General features: G+C 23.5%; 1 protein-coding gene across 2 annotated transcripts; it reads right to left on the bottom strand.

Moving 5' to 3' along the window:
- Positions 1 to 544: 544 nt before the first annotated feature.
- Bm5621 (Uncharacterized protein) lies at positions 545 to 5,919 on the bottom strand (the record flags this gene model as incomplete). Of its 2 annotated transcripts, XM_043074688.1 has the most annotated exons (5): positions 545 to 677; positions 1,522 to 1,597; positions 1,789 to 1,882; positions 2,775 to 2,982; positions 5,867 to 5,919. In XM_043074688.1, the coding sequence occupies 5 exons, from the start codon at positions 5,917 to 5,919 to the stop codon at positions 545 to 547; spliced, it is 564 nt and encodes a 187-aa protein (XP_042930622.1). The 2 variants fall into 2 exon arrangements, with proteins under 2 accessions (XP_042930622.1, XP_042930623.1); XM_043074689.1 differs by lacking the exon at positions 5,867 to 5,919 and having other exon boundaries at positions 2,769 to 2,960.
- Positions 5,920 to 19,611: the final 13,692 nt, after the last annotated feature.

Raw genomic sequence — 19,611 nt, 5'->3', positions numbered from 1 at the left:
CATTATAGAGAAATCTTCATTGATTAGTATTCAAAAAAGTCAATTAAAAAAAAACTTCAGTTTTCATCAAAAGTTTCAAATTAATTTAAAACATATTATTATGCCACAGCAATTTTTTGTTTTTCTTTTAAAAGAAAAACAACTTAAAATGCAGGCAATTTAGAAGAAAAAAAAAAAACTTTATTAGCAATAATAATGAGAAATCCTTTCTAATAAAACGAATTGTTTATAATATCTTGATTAATTTTCCACCAGAATTTTGTTTTTATCAAAAAGAAAGAAAAACAAGAAAAAGAAGAAAGGATCAAAGTTATCATTAATTTTGGCAAATTTATCTCGTTTAAAAAGGTTTTTTTTTTTTTTTTTTTTTTTTTTAAATAGAGAAATAACAGTAGAAAGCGAAAGTGAGAGAGATCATAAAATTGAATTAAATTCTAGAAATGAGGAGAAGTTGAGAAAAAGAGAAGGAATAATTTGAAAAGGAATAATTTGAATGTGAAACAAAAGAAAAATGTACATACATATATATTGCACAAATGTGACATCACATTTCCATAGCTCCTTTCAATAATTCAGGCACTTTTGCCGGTGGTGTATGTTCTTCACTACTTGGAGGATCAGTTATGATGTTTGGTACCTGATGTTTCACAACACCGCTATCTTGATCAGCCATTAACCTAAAATAAAATAAAATTTAGATAATTTTTATAGTCTTAATTTTTTTAATTATGAAATTTCATTTTCACTTTTATCTTCTTTGTAAACCTTGATATGCACATAGGGCATAAAATTTCACTTAACCAAATTTGCATATTTTTGAAATCATTTATTAATTTTAATCAAATTTATTGCATAAATTTCATTGTTTCAGAAAAATTCCAACTGAACGAATCAATAACCATTTTTGTGAACTCTTACTTTACAGATTTAAATTTGCTTGGTTAAATTTTGTGTTGAACATAATTGCTTCCTAATGACTTATCTATGAAGTTGATGACATTCTCTCAATTTTTTTTTTCGGAATTCAAAATACTACAATCTTGAGATACCCAATTTCATTCAAATCCTGCAAATAGCACTGCTTTTTCTTTGCATCTCTTTATCTAAAAATCTGTAATTTTTTAAGGAATTAAAAAGAGGAAAGTTCTTTTCCTTAAGAAAATTTTTCAAATTTCAGAATATGTTAAATTTGTCGTTTTCTGTTTATGAAAATGAAAGATAAGTTAAAAATAAGAAGGAAGAGAACAAAGGTAAAATTTGAAAAGAAATTCTATTATTGTTACCAAAAGAATATTTCATTTTTATTCAAGAAAAGGTACAAGAGAGATAAATTATATTTGATCTTATTCCATTATATTCTGATTTCATTTTTATTTGTTCATTTTCATCTTTTCTCATCAAATAATCAATCAATTTATCATTCAAAGACGATGGCATTTTGAGTGATCAAAAACTGCAACCATTTGTTGAAATTTCAATTTGAATGAATTGAAGAAAATTTAAATCCGCAAATATGCTTACCTTGTTGTTTGTTGAGTATGATTCATACCAATACCATGACGCATAAATGATGCAGGATTTCGGTGATAATTGCGACCTGAAATTGCGGTCATTTCATCAAATTTTGTGTAAGTAGAGCAGAACAAGTCAACTAATTGTTTCACACAATCTATGTTAAATTGTATGAATAATAATAAAAATTATTGAAATCATAGTGTACATTACATTATTTCAAATTTAAAATAAGTTTTAACATGAATAGGAAATGAAATACAAAAAAAACAGAACCTAAACCGAAACTTGACGTAACACCCTGCAATCCATCACTTCTCACAGATACCAAATCATCATTTTGAGTGTGCTGCTGATCTCTATTTTCTATCTAAAATTTAAATTAAAGTTAATCAATAAAAAAAGATAGTACTAATCTAGTGTTCGCATCATAGTTTTATACTCAAATACAATTTATTTTTTAAAAAGAAGAGTAAAAAAATAAATTTTTTTGTTATCTACAGCCCGTATTTTTGAAATGATGATAATCAAATTTTATAAAAAGCTTTTCCTTACATATATATAATATATATTAGTACCAAATATTTGATCTGAATGCAATAAAGGTATAATTCTAGCATCCGTTGTATTGAAATCTTAGTTTACTATTCAAAGATATTAAATAATAAATAATATTCCATGTGATCTCGCATCAGTAACATATCAATCTAATATTTTACAACACCGCAGTATTAGTATATGATTATAATACTGTTTAAAAGTATCGTGATATCCATATATCATTAAAATAATATGTTTGGCATATCGTAATATCAACATATGATTATAATAATGTGTTTAAGAATAGCATAATATGAAATATCACTGAATAATGTTGTGGCAATAATAATTTGATATTTTATGTTTTTTTTTTTTTTTTTTTTTTCTTTTGGCTATGTTATCGGTGAAATAATGATTTTAGAATGTGATGAATGAATTTAAATAAATGGATGGTTGGATAAACTATCATAACTCTTACTACTATTTATTCATTTTTCCTGCTTTTAATATTTCCGAGAAACATAAAACATATGTACAAATGAACGGATGTAGTTAACTGTAATTAATTATTTGTAATCAATTCATATTCAGTAATTGCACCGGATTACTGTATAGCATTGCCGTATAATCATCACAACGACACTATGAGTATCATTCCTTTATTTTGAGAAAATCAGTTTGCAATTGGATTCTAGTGAAATAAAAAAATGTGTTACCTTTACCTGAAAATCCCATCGCCCTCTTGTCCTTGAATTAGTATTATTAGCCCCACGTTGCCTCTGATTCCTCCTAACACAAAAGATAATTCCATATAATATCAATACAATATATCCCATAACTGTTAGTGCTATAAAACATATTCGCATATCATTGAGGTAGCGTGCCAAATCGTGTAAATCATCCGCCATGCGTATAAATTTGTATGATTCGCTGAAAAGAGAATAATTATATTTGATATTTATTATGAATTTATGCAAAAGAAAAAGTTTTTTTTTTTTTTAAATTAGTGACATATTTTCTTTATAACTTTAAAAAAAATAAATTTGAAAAGCTTTCATTTTGTTATTGAAAGTTTCAAAATTAATTAGAAATTTTTTTTTTTTTTTTTGCAATAAAACCCCCCAATTTAATTTTTTGTTTTAAGTTTGTTTATTATCCAATTTTTACATTTTAAAAAAAATGGTATTCATAATAGTTGTTTGAAAAGGAAGAATAAATTTTAAAGGAAAAGTAAAGCTATTGGTTAACTTTGGATGTGGTACGAATATGGCAAGCTGAATGATTAGTTTTTGCTTCTTTTTATCCTTAAAAATGAATTCCAATAATGACGGGTAAGTAAAAATAAAAGTAGAGTTTATTCTTATTTATCATTATGATTACCATAAGAATTTTTAATCTAATTTAATTGCACCATTCAAACGAATATTCTCTTTTTTCTTTTCATTCTCGCAAAATCTTTTTCTTGGTTATGTTTCTTATTATAGCTAATTTTATATTATTATTAATATTCTTTTATACCATTCACTGAAAAAAAACTTTAGGCGAATATGAATTTTACATGTCACTTACTTAAAATCATGCTTTAAAATCACTAAATTAATTTTAAGTAGATATTACTTGTCCTTAAATAACAACTTTGTTAAGCAAAGTGTCAAATTTCATTTTTGAAATTTATTCATTGCAATGTATAACAAAACAAAACAAAAAAAAAACCAATAAATATTATAGTTAATTTGGTCATTAAAAGTTAGTGTTTACCATAAATGATTCAATAAAGAGATAAAATAATATGAAAATTTTTAGTAGAAATTTTAACAAACAAAATCACATATATAATAAATTTTAATAAGACTAATAAGAACAGTAAAAAGTAAAGAATTATATATTAACGTGCAATTAAAAATGAAGTTTTTTCTTTTCTTTCTAAGTGTTATAAATCTTTTCTAATTTAAAAATTTTTCAGCAATTAACCAGCTGTTAACAATTGTTTTTCGGGCAAAAAATAATGGAACCATCTTGTTTCACAATAATTTTGTTTGGAAAAATGTAACTAAGTTTAGAGGAAAAATTTTTTTTTATTCATTTTGTGTTATAAAATGGCGTCCAATAGATACTTTCTTTGATTTAACGTTTTATTATTCCGATTATTTCTTTTATTTGAAATATTTATTATTCTGATTAATTATCATTTATTTCAAGTTAATTTATTCACCTCTGATATTATTATTGGAAAAGATTGCCTATCTTCCATTTCTTCTAATTGTCGTAAATTATCTAATTTGAAGAAATTTGAATTCATATCTGCTGTTATGGAACAAATAAGTAGAGGAATAAATACTTATCATTTTTACTAATGATGAATTTATTCGTTTAAAAGTAGAAGCAAAGGTAAAAGAAAAAGACGTTCATGAGTTTTCATATATGATCAGCGAAGATAGAATGAAATAAAACAAAAAAAAAACAATCCTAATATTTTAGAGTTCCAAAAAGAAATCTAATTGAGGCATGCATCTATAAAATAATAAATAAAATTCGCAATATGTGAAAACGGTGCTAAAATTAAAAGGCTATAAAATATATTGCTTACCCATTATTTATATCACTTACCTTATGTTAAAATTGAACAAAACAAAAAAATGATTTTTCTTTTTTTAAATACCATTCGATTGTTCGAAAAAATTTATCTTTGCTCCAATTAGAGCAAAAATTGAGAATTTTGACTAAAAAACAATAGAAACTTATTGCATTTTTGTTCTTTCTTTTTTATTTTATAATTAATCAGCATTAAATTAATATATTAATTAAAGTCAATAAAATTTTTATAAATCCAAACAAGCACAATACCTTTTGTTATTTACAGTAAATCATCTAAAAAGGAAGAAAGATATCCAATTTTTTATAAATTTGGATATCTTCTAATCAAGTGGTATATTCATTACTACAATATTATGTCTTAAATTTGCTTAATGATTTTTTATTTTATTTGACTTTCATGCTTAGAAAGAGCTATCTTTCATTCTAACCATAAGTACTTTTATCCTTTCGGTTCAATTCAATGTCATATTACCTACAAATAGATCAACAATGACAAATCTTAATTAATGTTTCCATAAGTGATTATCTTATTTTTATGTTTGTTATTGATCAATTGTCATCTTTGAATTAAATTATTTCTTTGTACCTTTTGTTTCTTTCATTTCCTTCTTTGTTTAATACATGACTACATTACCTGCTATTTCATTATTATATCTTTCTCTATTACCTTATAATACCTCACAAATATCTGCCTACATATACCACATTACTTTTCTGTAATATCCCAAAGAATATATATTGGTTTACGCATCAAATTACTTTCATTTAAAGCTCTTACTATTAGAAATTTGAAAACAGAAGACAGAAAGTAAAAAACGAAAGCTGTTTACGCTTAAATGGAAAACATATTCAAGAAAGTAAACGTTTTGTTAAATTTCAATATTTCTTTCTCGAGGCACAAAGTACTCGATCGAATGAACTTTGAAAAAGTCCGAAATTCCCATTATATTGCGTCTCATTAAAGCGTTAAAGTCTGAAGTATTCATAGAATTCATTTATTTAATTATTATTTCTTGACTACATTCTTATTTTAGCATACGTCAATAATTTACGAGTGATATAATTCACTCAGATAAGCGATAAAAATTGATAAACATCTCGCAATAATTTGCATTACAAACGCATATCAGAAGTTACAAATGTATTGTAAAGAATAAGTACCAATACTATTTCTTGATGAATTCATAAGGTTACAATAGTGGAATAAGTAATGGCTTACCTTCTCATATGATTATCCATTTCCTGTGGGATGTTCAAAATCCAAACACCCATTAGTAAAATTATACCAAGAAAAGAGAAAAAAATTCCCAGCAGCACCAGCGATGAATGAAATGAATTCAGCAGGTGAATGCCAAGAAGTGGTAGCAATGCTAATAATACCTATGTTAGTAGTAAAAATAGTCAATTTTATAACAACAAAATTAATTCAACGAAAATGCAATTCGCAATGGATAAATAAAAGTATGTTTGAACGGTCAGGATGAAATATTATATGAATTAAGTACGATAATGACGGAATATCACAATGAAATGATAACTATATGAAAGCAAAGATGTGATAAATTAAATCATAGCAATGATAATTAGCAATATTTGTTACCATAAATTTTTGTAGTATTTTTGAAAATACAGTAATCTTAAAAAGAACGCTGTAGTTATGCTGAAGTTTTTTTGTTTGACATATATATACATATATTTTTATAAATATAGAACAAATGAATTTCATTTCTTATCTATTTCAGATATTGAGAATAATTCGTAAAAAAATCCGTACTACGCATTCCTATAGATATTTTTACAGATAATTCAATTAGTCAGATCAATCAATTTACTAATCAATCAATCAGTCAATCAATGTTCATATTAAAGGATGATGAAAGAGAAGGAAGAAAGGATAAGTTGAAAGAGCATAAAAGCGAAAAAAAAAAAAAAAAAAAAACTGAACGTTATTTGATCAGAAGCAATTGGCGAATTTTCTAGATCGATGATTATCTGATCGATGATCATCTGATCATCAAAAATCTAATTGTTGATCATACATACAAGTGCAGTTCAACATAACTTTCATGTGTGATATGTTAATTAAACTTGAAATATAATTCGAATTCTGATGCATAAATATATTTTTGCTTCCTTTTTTTTAGTTTCATCTCCTCCCATCTTCAACTCTTGTTCCTTATAATGTTCTGTATAAACATATTTCAATTGTTTAGAATTTAAAGCTTAGTGATTTCAGTGTAATTCAATTTAGTCGAATAAATCATATAAATCAGTTTTTTTTTTTTCATTCATTTTCACCGGAATATTGACGACACAAACAAAATGATGATAACAGTAAAAATTATGATAGCGATAATCACGATAATTAGTTGTTAATTGGCAATAACAATACCACTTGTTTCTTAAAATTATGCATTTTACTTCTCAAAAAATGAAGTAAGCATCATTTCTTTCGTAAAATTATATGTTTCATTTTTTCGATGAAAAACGATGAATTAAACTAATCATAATTTTGTCTATAAAGTTACAAATTTCATTTTTCAAAAGTAAAAAATTAGGAAGTAAAGCAATCAGCTAAATAAGTTATACTTAAGTATTGTCAAAGAAATGATAATGAAAAACGATAGAATAACTATAACTGTGATCCAAATAACTCAAATTTAAAATTTGCTCCCGAACCAGAAAAAAAATTGTGTTCAATAGCAAATTTTTGACGGGTGGAAAACTTTTCCTTTTTAAACTTTCCCTTTAATCACCAAAAAAAATTTTTTTAGAGATCAAATTTTCAGAAATGAAGGAATTGATTCATTAATTTTATTGCTTATATATATATATATATATATATATATTGAAAAGCGAGACAATGAGATAAATTGGAAATAAAATTACGGAAATAAAAGGAAGAAAAAAGATCAACTAGCCAAATATTAATATAACAAGAAATTCTTTCAATTTTAAGAATAAATGTAAAAGAACCATTTCAAAAATTTCATGGAAAATATTGCAACTTCATGACTGATTAACAAAAGTGAGTGGAAATAAATTAGATGAAATGTTTGAATTAAAATAATGTCGATATTTCAATAGAAAACAATTTTAGAAAAGGGGTTTCTTCAACAATTCTAAAAATATTCTATAGAAATGGAAAAAGGACATTCGCAAATTGGAATTGGAAATTCGAAATGTTATAATCAAATCGCTTGCAAATTTTCTTAAACGATAAAAAATTTGAATTGAATATTTCTATTTTAAATTAAATATTGCAGCACAGAAAAAAGCAATTTTTTTTTCTTTCGTATAATCCTATTTCTTTCTGATTTTTTCTTTTTTTTAAGTCAATATGTTCTTCAATTTGGAAAATTGGATTTTGATTGAATTTGCAAGAATGAAAAAATAAAAAACTATTGATTATTTGATTGATTGATTCGTGGCATAAAAGAAGTGGAACAAAATAAATATAGGAAAAAGTTGGGAAAATTGATTAACAGAAACCAATGGATACTTTAAATTGATGTTTATAAAGTCTTAAGATAAATAAAAACTTAAGAAATCTTTCATTTACTTATTTATTTTTATTTTGTTCTTTTGTAGTACTGTAAAAAGTTTGCACGAAACTATGGTGCAAACAGCTACTTAATTTTCTTCTTTTGATAAAACATTTTTGAAAATCGCTGATATGAAATAAATTGAAAGTGAAAAAAAATGTCGAATGAATAATCAATATCCCAAAGGAAAAAATTTAACACTTAAATAATGGAGTTTTCATAAAATTAGATCACATCTGATTGAATAATGAAATAAAATAAATAAATACAGTAATCGATAAAAACTTAACTACATTTATTAAGCAAATAGATGGGAACATAAGTGAATAGTGAACAAAATAAAGATACAGTTTCTTTTTATTTTTTCTAATCACGCGATTTTTTTTCCACTTTAAAAAAAAAAAAAATAGAATCACGGAAGAAAATTTTTTGAAAATTTTTTCACTTACGTAAGAACGACGAATAAAATTTGACCTTTTTTCGTACTAACGAGAAATGTTTGAAAGCATTTTCAAGATATATTAATTATACATCCGAGGTAAGCCAGATAGCATACTTCCTCTTCCCGCAACCGATGATAAATTATATTACAAACTGATTTCAGAACAAAATTTAGTGAGAAGAAAAAAAAAGTAAAAATCAACAAAAGGAAACGAAGAAATATGCTTTTTTTAATTTGGTTAATAATTTTTTTTTTTTTGGCTGGAAAATAAATAAAGCCCCTTTTTCTCTAAAATTTCATTAATTAATTGAGTCCTATTTAAAAAAAAAAAATGGTAAAAAATTTGTAATTCGTTAGAAATGGAGAAAGGAAAAGAGTAATGTATTATTTGATTAAAGAGAGAGGGAAAGAAAAAAATTGGAATGAAGTAAGATTTATACTAATATTAAAATACAAATATTTTGGATAAAATTTTTAGCATTATAAAACAAATTTATTAATAAAACTAATGAGTTAGTATTGATGAAAAAAATTATGTTATGAAAAGATTGCAAAAAAAAGTAAAATTTTGAAAAATAACATGCAAATAATTTTATGCATTAACTAATCAGTAATTTTTTTCCGATCAACCAATTAGTATTTTTTTCCAATTATATTTTTTCTTCTAAACAATCATCCTTTTTTATTTAATTTTACTTTTCATTAAAAACTGATCTTAAAAAAGAGAGAGAGAGAAAAAGAAAATTTGTATGAACAAATAATTGCCATGTATCCGATACATGGCAATTATTATTAACCATCAACAAGTCATCAGTAATTATTTCAACATTTTTCTCCAATTTTCCATTCAAAATGCCTACTTACATTTATTTGTTTTGTTACCTTAAATTTCTCAAGCACTATGGTAATTAGTTCTTTTTAAAACTAAAATGGTAGATGAAATATTATTTAGAAGTATTTTTTTTTCAAAAATTGTTTGAAAAAGAATTGATACAAGCTGATAATGAATGCTATTCATCTAATTCTATCGACTTTTAGTTTTTTTTTTTTTTTTTTTTCATCATTATTTTTAATAATAGCAAATACTTCTTCTATAATATTTAATTCATCACAAATTTTTTAAGTATCAAAAATTCATAAGAAAATTTTGATCTAAATTAAAACATTTTTTTCAAAGAAATTTTTTTTGAAAAAAAATTTTTTATTTTCAATTGTTTCATTGATAAGTTATTTTGTTCTTTTATCTTTTTAATCATGAAAAATAGAAAATGAATGAAAGTATAACCGTTATCACAAAATAAATGAACGAAAGACAGCGATTTGACAAGTAAGATAGACTGTTTAGAAAGAGGAACTTAAACATTGTGATAAGAAAATACTGAGAATATGAGGACATCAGAAAATCAGCCAAAATAAGAAAAAATGCGAGAAGAAAGGAATAAAATAAAGTATAACCGTTATTACAAAAAAATATCAGTCCATCAATGAAATGTTGTTATCATGTTAGTTGTCAAGGGAATACATATTATCTGAAAATTATATCATTTCAACTCATACAAATTGATTGTTTTCTTATTACTGACAAGAAAGAATGTACGAAATAATAATTATTTTAAATTAATAAAAGTTAAAGAAAGAAAAAAGAAAGAAGCAAAATGAAAAAATAGATGCAAAAGAAAAAAAAAGATTTATTAATCATTTTTACAAATGGTAAAAAAGGATTTTTTGCATTTGATTGCATATAAGATTTTTGTAATGAAAATATTCAAAGGTTGAAATGGAAATGATTTATGAATCTGAAATGAATGATGCATTATTTGATTCTACGAATAGGAAATAAAAAATGAAAAAAAAAAAGGAAAGCTTTATTGATAAACCGATGAGTGAATTGAAATGAAATGATAATGGTAAATTTTTGTGAATATTTATAGAATTTGCTATTATTTGACATCAATCGATGACAAAGTTCATATCCTAGACAGTATGAATGAAACATATTAGTAGTATAGATGGAATTATTTAACAGTAGAACATGACTATTTTCCTGTATCATATTAAGATAAACGGTTATAAATTTGAAGTTAAGAAATATAAAAAATGAGATAACATAAATTTATTATTTGACAAATTTAAAAAATGAAATTAATATTTGAAGATTATGCGATGATGAGAAAACAAAAAAAAGAAAAACGGAACCAGAATTGTGAAATTATTGGTGTGAAACAAAAAAAAAAAAAAAAAAAAACTGAAAATGAGCAGCAAAAAAGTTTTAATGAGAAGTTTATCATTTGTTTTTTTTTTATTTTTTAGGAAAAAACAAAACAAAAAGAAAAAATGAAACGAAAATATTGAATGAAATAAATTGAAATTGAAATTTATGAGTAAGAAAAAGGATTGTAATATAATAAACGTTACATTACATTCTTACACGATTAATAGCTAACGGGGATGATTTTTTTCTTTTTTTTTTTCAACTATTTCTTTTATCCGAAATGGAAACAATTTGAATGAGACGAAACGAAACGGAACGGAAAATATTGGCCATCAAAAATATTGCTTACAGCTTTAATCCCATAAGAATTGAAGTAAGACTGAGGAAGAAGTGAAGTTTGAAGATTGTAAATTATGCATTAATTTATCAGTTTCAAGCAAGGCATGATAGCAAAGAGAAAACAGTGGTTGAAATAGTTTTGGCCAGGAAATAAATCGGTGAAATAAAAACAATGAAAGAAAAAAAGGCGACAGCAAAAGTATTATTTGTATCAAAAACAAACTGATTGATAGGCCATTCAAATGAAATTGCTAACTTTAAATCGATCCATTTTGTCAAATGATAGATAATTACGATCAACTTTTCTTTTTTAATTTTTAATGAATTTTTAAATAATAATATTCAATGAGAAGTTTTTGATAGTAGTTTTTTTTAAACAAATTATGCTTAGTTTCATTAATTTGTTTTGTACAGGAACTAATTTCATATAAAATTTTAATTTAAACCTACAAAAAATTCTTCCATTAGTATTTTCATTTACTATAATAAAAAAATTAATAATATGCCTCCAAATACTGTTTTAATTAATGAAAATTTAGACCTTGTCAAAAAAAGATAATAAACAGTATTAGATTGAAAAAATGAATTGAGTATTTGGTGGAAATTTTCTCATCTCATTGAATAATTCAATAATTGTATTTATTTACTTGTATAATTTGAAGATATTAATTTACAATATAACTTCCTCAAAATTCTTAATAAATTTAAAAGAGCATTTTACAATTATTAAATGTCATTTTACAATTAAAAATTATCTAAAAAAAAAATTCTTTTATTTCTCTAACAAATAGCAAATAAGTCATAAAGTATGGGAGCTTTGAGACTTCGTTTTATATTTAAGCAAAAATATGCGAATGAATGCTTTAAAAGATGAAAAAAGGATACGAAAAGATCTGTGAAAGCAAAAAAAGAAAGGAAAAAGTAGGATGCAATAAGAATTTGGGCAATGCTTTTTTTTTAATAAATCATTTTAAAAAGGATTTGGCAATGCTAGATATTATAAGGGGCCTCAAGTGGTGGCGGAACATCATTTCCGCTTTCAGAGAAAATCATCCTTATCCTATAAAATTATCAATATTGAAGCTTTCACACCTAAAATTTTTTGATGTAACATAAAAAAAGGAGGAGGAAGACTTTAGGCTTTAATTTTACAATTTATTCGAAAGGTTAAAAACTTTTAAACGGGAACAGAAAGCGGCTTAAATAATAATTAAAAGGATTTCAAATTCTTATATATGTGATTGACATAGACTTCCCGGAATTCATTAATGAAAAATCACAAATACAAATTTTTTTTTTTCTAAGACGAAATTTTTTAGATTTAATAGAAATTTTATATCTTAAATAAACAAAATAAAAAATTTTCTGATATGTATATTAGAAAATTGAAAGAGAAAATCGGAAAATCATGGTTAATATAATATATGTTCGAATTTCGTTTTCTTTAAACGGAATGAAATTTAGAATTAAACTGACAGTAATGGAAAAGCGATTGATAAGTGAAACGATAAAGAGATAATAAGATAGATTATGCACATTTTTTTGCCGTATAACAATTGCTTCATTAATCTTAACGTAATTAAAATTTACTTATCACAAAATAAATCAATTCTATGCATATTTTGTGATTAAATTTTTATGCCTTATCGCTGAAAAAAATTTAGTAATCAGTGTGTTATTAAATATTTTTGTTATTAAAAATTTTATCACTGAAATTTTCAATTAATTGTTAGATATGTTTAATTTTTCCTCACATATAATACTTATTACATGAAATTTAAATTTGCTACTTTTAATTGTAAAACTTCACGCTAATATATTATTAATTCAGAAAAATTATGATAATATTCTTACATTTACTTTCATTTATTTAAACAATATGAATTATAACAAATTATAATAGTGCTAATAATTTAACAGTTAGTAAGGCTCACATACAATTTTGATACAGTTAATTTAAATTATTGTTCAAGTTATGGTATATTTGCTTAAAACTTTACAGTTTGAAATAGTTAAAATTAAAAATAAAGATAATGTAAGATTTGCTTTTTTAACAAACTGTTATTTTTATTTTCATAATTACATTGAATTTAGACACTTTATCGTTTTAAATTCTACTAAAATTGAAAAAAGAAGAAATAAAAAATTATAGTGAATCAAAATCTTACTTAATCTTTCAAAATTAAACGATTGCATAACGACGATAACGATAAATTACGGTGAAAATAATAATTATGATGACAACAATGATATCATGACAGCTAGATGACAATGCCAATTTATCTTATGTTAAAAATTATTTCCATCATTTTGACCACTCACTTTTTTGTAAGGATATAAATTAAATATGGAAGGGTACGATAAATATTTCATTTCTTTCTTTCTGTAATTAGATAATTATTTAAATGTGATGGAAAAAAGAAATGAAAAGAAATATTTTATTTAAATGTTTGATTAAAATAGGAAATATTTTGTTTGTGACAACATTTCAATAATTTTTTTCAAGATTTTAAAAATAAAGTCGGAACAAGGAAATGATAAATCTTTATAGCATAATAAAAATCATTGTTTTATTTAAATTAAATCCAAGTTAAATTCCCAGTAATTAGTAATTAGCTATGGCTTTTTCTTTTAAGAAATATTCTATCGCAATTTTATTCCTACTGATATTCTTACCTAATTTTATTTTCTTTTGCTATAAAAAAAATTAATTAATTAATTAAATATTTGAAAATCGTCGCTAATATAAATTCCAGTTTTATATAACAAAACATAAACTTTACTTACAAATGTCAGCTGAACGTGCACGCTTTTTTGTTCGTTGCAACAAATGAGATAGCATTTTTTTTCGTTTTATCAGATATTTTAAAGTCATTTCCCAAATGTATACCCGTGTATGTAATATCAGTGTATGTAATACACATCAAAAATGTGACATTCTTTGAAAAGTATGCTTCAATCGATCAAAAATTAATATAAGTGTGAATTTTACTTTAGGAGAAATACGGTGATCATTTTTGTAATAGTCCGTCAACGATAGCATCAAAATTTTAAAAGTTAATTTAAATAACGAGTAATATTGAGGAATAAGAATGAAAATGGATATTGAGAAGTAAATCAAATAATATTTAATGGAAAATAACAGATGTAAAGTAACAATTCGACAATTTAATTATTGCTCATCCGAAAATTTCTTTGTTATTTTATTATTTGAATATTTATATTTTTTACACATTTCCGATCGTCATTGTAACAATGTTATTATTGCAATTGTCACATTATTATTGTTATTATTATTATTGTTAATCTTATTGCTGTTATTACTAATTATTGCTATTGCCAATTTTAATAATAATTGCTGTTATTATTATTTATTATTGCATTATTTAAATCTACTTTTATCCCAATAGTAATTATAGTACTACTATTTAAAAAAAGCATATATAAGAAATATGTGTGCTCATTACTGATCTATCAAATATTATTAGTAGTATCATTTCTCCGCCATTTAATTATTTATATTTTTACACTATTTGATCATTTGTATTATTTTAATATGTTAATCGAACAATATAAATATGAGGCTAATAAATAACAATAATAATAATGATGATAACAGCAATAATAATTGGTATTAATTAAAATGATAATAGTATGATTAATAATGATTGATAGAACAATTAATAAACTGATAATTAAATATTTAATTGAGTGACACTTTAAAAAAAATATATGAGACTAATAAATAATAGTAATAACAAATGACAAATAAAAGTAAAAGATAGGTATAACTTGTAGGAGTTAAGAGAAAAGAATAAAATTTCTTTTGCTTTCCTCATTTCTTAATGAATCGATTTAATTTGAAATGAAACATAATCATAAAATAGAATTAGCTAACAGATAAGCAATAAGGCTATTTGTTATTATCGAAGCGTCAAAATGTCAAGCATAAATGATTTGATAATAGTATATTAGCGATCACAGCGAATGAATTGAAAAATGCAATTTAAAAATAGTAATAGTAATATTAATAATGGATTGCATAATGAGGAAAGATTGATCATAAGATTGTCGTAGAGCAGATATCTTGTTAACTACTATTCTTGATTCTATTACTTTCTATTATTTTCTATTATCACATTTATATTTTCTATTATCACATTTATATTACTTCGAACATTTCACAATTTTTCTTGATTTTTTTCTCTTTTGAAAGTAAATTTTATATTTTTTCTTTATATTTCATTGAATGAAATGATAAAGAATGATAGTAAAATGAAAAATGTAATAAACAAATGAGTAAAATATACGAAAAAATTATGTAAACAATGTAATATATGCAAAATAGTGCTATTTATGAAGCGGAAATGAATATATTTATTCAATTTATTTAATAGAGAGAATGGAAATGAATGGCGAGTAAAGGGATTATTGATCTAGAGAAAAGATTTATTTAATTAAGTTTTGATATTAATTCTTCTTCATCTTTCTTGTTATGCAAGTGAATTAATGCCACAAATTGAAACTTATATACATATATACATAAATAATAATTTTCATAATATACATAAATAATAATTCATAAATAATAAGTTTTTTATATATACATAAATAATTCATTCAATTTAGTATAATTCATATTTTATACATCATTTTATACATATAATTCATATTTTATATGTTGATAAGAAATTGAAATGATTGTGAAAAAAGTGCTGAATGGATGATATATGTATATGTATATATATATATACTTGATTTTTATAAATAATACTAAATTGAATGATAATTATATTGAATTGGTAGGAAATTGAAACGTTTATTAAAAAAAAAAACGGAGAACTAAATTGATAAAAAAGCACAGAATAATGAATGGAAGAAGAAAGCGTTAAAATAAGAATTTTTACGCATGTAAATAACAATAATTTAATTTTTCAAATTTAAATAGCTTCAATATTGCTTTTACCAAATTTTCTCTCACCATTTCCTTTCATTTCACTTTGAAAAAAAAAGTAATGTACGAATATATAACATAATGTATAATTGTGTATTTATATGAATAAATCAGGGAATATTTATTGGTAATATTTTAACAATTTCAAAAAATTTAATAAACATTTCATTATTTTGCATTTTTGTATTATTTGATGATATAAGTTAACAAACTGATTTAAAAAATTTTTAATTAGAACAATAATAATAAAGCAAAAAAGAATTTTTTTTTTAATAGTTTAAATAAATAAATGTAATAATCATTTTAAAATGGTAAATTTGAATAAAAAGTTTAACTGAATTGTGCAATTAACTTAGACTATTAGAATTGATAGAAATCACTGAGAAAATTAACTATAGCACTTAATATAAATGTATAATTATATTATCAATTTCATCTATTAATACTGCTTTGATACAATAAGTTTCTACCGTTATTTGCTCATTAATTTCGTGAATTTAGTCGTTTAAAATTCATTTCAAATTAATGAATTTCACTTCTTCCGAATTCAAAAGCTAAATTTAGGTTTCCATTACTTTAATATCAAAAAAAAACTAAGATAACTGTTTGTTTTTTTCTTTTTTAGACGCTATTTGTAGTAAGATTTTTTGAAATTTTTCATATTCTTTTTTTTTCGTCTTTTAAAATGATTTATCATTGTGAAAAATTACTATAAAATATGAAATAATTGATGAGATTTCATTGTAACGTGTTTTTCATTTTCTCTTTTTTTTTTTTTTTTTTTTGTTCAAACTGTTTAACACGTAATTTTGCATCCATACGCGTATTTTTTTGCATCCACTATTAGTCAAGAATTTTAAATCATTTAAAATAGTATTACTCATGACAATAGATTTTTCTTAATTTATGCCAGGAATTAGATTTTGAAATCATTTTCGCTCATTTTTTGCAAACAAAAGAAATTTTTTGGAATTGCATTTTACAAAAACTATTTTTCCGTGTTGCATTTTTTTCCACAATCTATTCATTTTGAATATCAAACAAATTTTTGAGCAAAATTAAATTTCATATTAATAATAAACGACAATAACAGTAGCATTAAAAATTATTGTTATAACAAAAATGAATAACTGAAGTTTTATCATTATTACTACTATTATTATTATTATAATTATTTTTATTAATATTATTATTGTTATTATTGTTATTATTACTATTATTATTATTATTATTATTATTATTATTATTATTATTATTATTAGAAATTTGTAAGAGAAAAATTTGACGAAAGAGAAATCTGAAATCTTTTTGAGCAATATATCATTTGTTCATTCCACTCATCTCGTTCAAATCGTTCAAAATGATGCAAATTTATCTCACATTTTGATAATAAAACAATTTCTCTTTTCAATTCATGAAGGAAAACAAAAAAAAAAAATTAAACGAGAAATAATTTTTGGTCATATTTGAAATATGCAAACTATATTTTCTAATTAATCTAGCAACGTTATATATTCAAACACCAATTATCATTTGTTTTGTCAAGTTTTTCTTCCTAGTAGGTAATGTAATGAATAATTATTAAAATGAAATTAAAATTGAAAACAAAAGATTGGAATGGAATTAAAAATAAATATAAAATGGTTAAAAATAATTTCCAAAATTCACATATTATATTATATTGTATTATATTATATTATGGTACATTAATCGATTAAAATTAAGAAAAGTTCATGCTAATTATCGAATGCTCGGCTGAAAAGAGAACGAATAAAATATTAATAATTAAAACAAATAAAGTAATAAAGTAATTCGTATAGACGGATAAAGTAATTAGTATCATCAGGAAATGGTGAATCGGCTATATCCGGCAGAGAAGCACTAAAGAGTTTTTATTAAAAATTGACCAGTAAATCTGATAAATTTCAATTATTTAACCATTTTCTTGCGATCTATTTATTTATGCAAAGCACTACACTCTTTGCAGTTAACATTGACATGCGATCAAATCTGCATGCATGCATCATTTACCATTCATTCTAATATGTTAATGTTACAATTTAGAAAATATATGAAATTATATAATTTTTGCATCAAATTTAAATTAGTTTACAAACAATCTTAAATATAATTCAATATAGATACAATGTAGATACAAATCTGTAATTGATCAGAAGATTATTGTTCAGTAGCGCGCGCATTTCACGCAGAACGACTGTTACAGCAAATGACAAAGTTATTTTACTGCAACACAGAGAGCAATTAATTATTTAAATACTTTACTAACTAATAAATTAATCGAACGTTAAATTTAACAGTTTTAGTACAAGAGAAAGTGCAATTTAATTTATCAACCATCCAATTCATCAGTTTAAAATTATCATTTAAAATTATTAACAGCCATTTGTCATCTGTTTTAAAGCACTTAAAGAGAATTTATGAAATGTATTGGAAAATTTTTGTGCAAATCCTATTTTAAGTTTCAGGTTCAGATAAAAAGAAAAAAAGATTTATCAACTGAACAAAAAATTTTTGTTACTTTTTCACTTAAGAAAAAGTTGTAATTTTTTTTAAAAAAAATTTGTTTCTTTTTATCAAACAAGTGTGATTTTGGAAATGTTTAAACTGTCATTTGTAATAATCCTTAGAATTTTAAAACAATACATCATTTATTCACTCAGTTATCTATGACTGATGGTTTATGCTGATTGATTTTCTATTTACGGTAAACAAAACATTACGAAGGAGAAAAATGATAAGAAAACTTATTTATTAATGATAAATGACTACTAATATGATAAGTATAAGAAAGAAAAATTATTTTATAAAAATTCAAAAAAAAAGAGAAAAAAGTGAAAACAAAACCTGATAAGGGCTTCGAGGTTGCCCATTGTTTGAGGTTTTTTGAGCAGTGCCAGAAATTGTGCGATTGGGTCACGTGCCAGATTAGGCACGCCACTTTCGCCGAACCAACTTCTTTCGTCGTAATCGCCAAATAGCGAATTTTCTGTGCTAGTTTCAATTAGCGATTCAGGATTATTCAAGCTGCTGAAATACAATCAGCAATTAAAGGTCAAATTAATTCTGTCAAAGTTATTTTTTTGCTTTGTTTTCTTCTCGCACATTTATTATTTGGATAAATTAATGAATTTGTTAAAATCAGAAAGAATTTATATCAAATTTTCATCGCTTTAACTTTCATTTTAAAATATTTGAAATATTTTAATGCGAAAACGCAATCTAGGATAAATAAAAACTATTTGACAAAAATAATTTTAAAAAATGATAAAAACGATTGAGAAAAAGGAAAGCAACAAAACGGAATAACACAAATGTGATTCCTTCGTTTTCGAGAAGAATTTAATTAAAGCTAGAAAAAGTTAAATGGTAACGATATTACTAGCTAAAGTAACGAATATATTAATCTTGTTTTAAAATTGGCAAAATGATAGCAAATGAAAGAAAAAATTAT

Source organism: Brugia malayi, assembly GCF_000002995.4.
Source record: "Brugia malayi strain FR3 genome assembly, contig: Bm_v4_ChrX_scaffold_001, whole genome shotgun sequence".
In the NCBI taxonomy this organism is placed as follows: domain Eukaryota; kingdom Metazoa; phylum Nematoda; class Chromadorea; order Rhabditida; family Onchocercidae; genus Brugia; species Brugia malayi.
The sequence above is the reverse complement of the archived record's forward strand: the minus strand, read 5'-3'. Positions and strand labels throughout refer to the sequence as shown.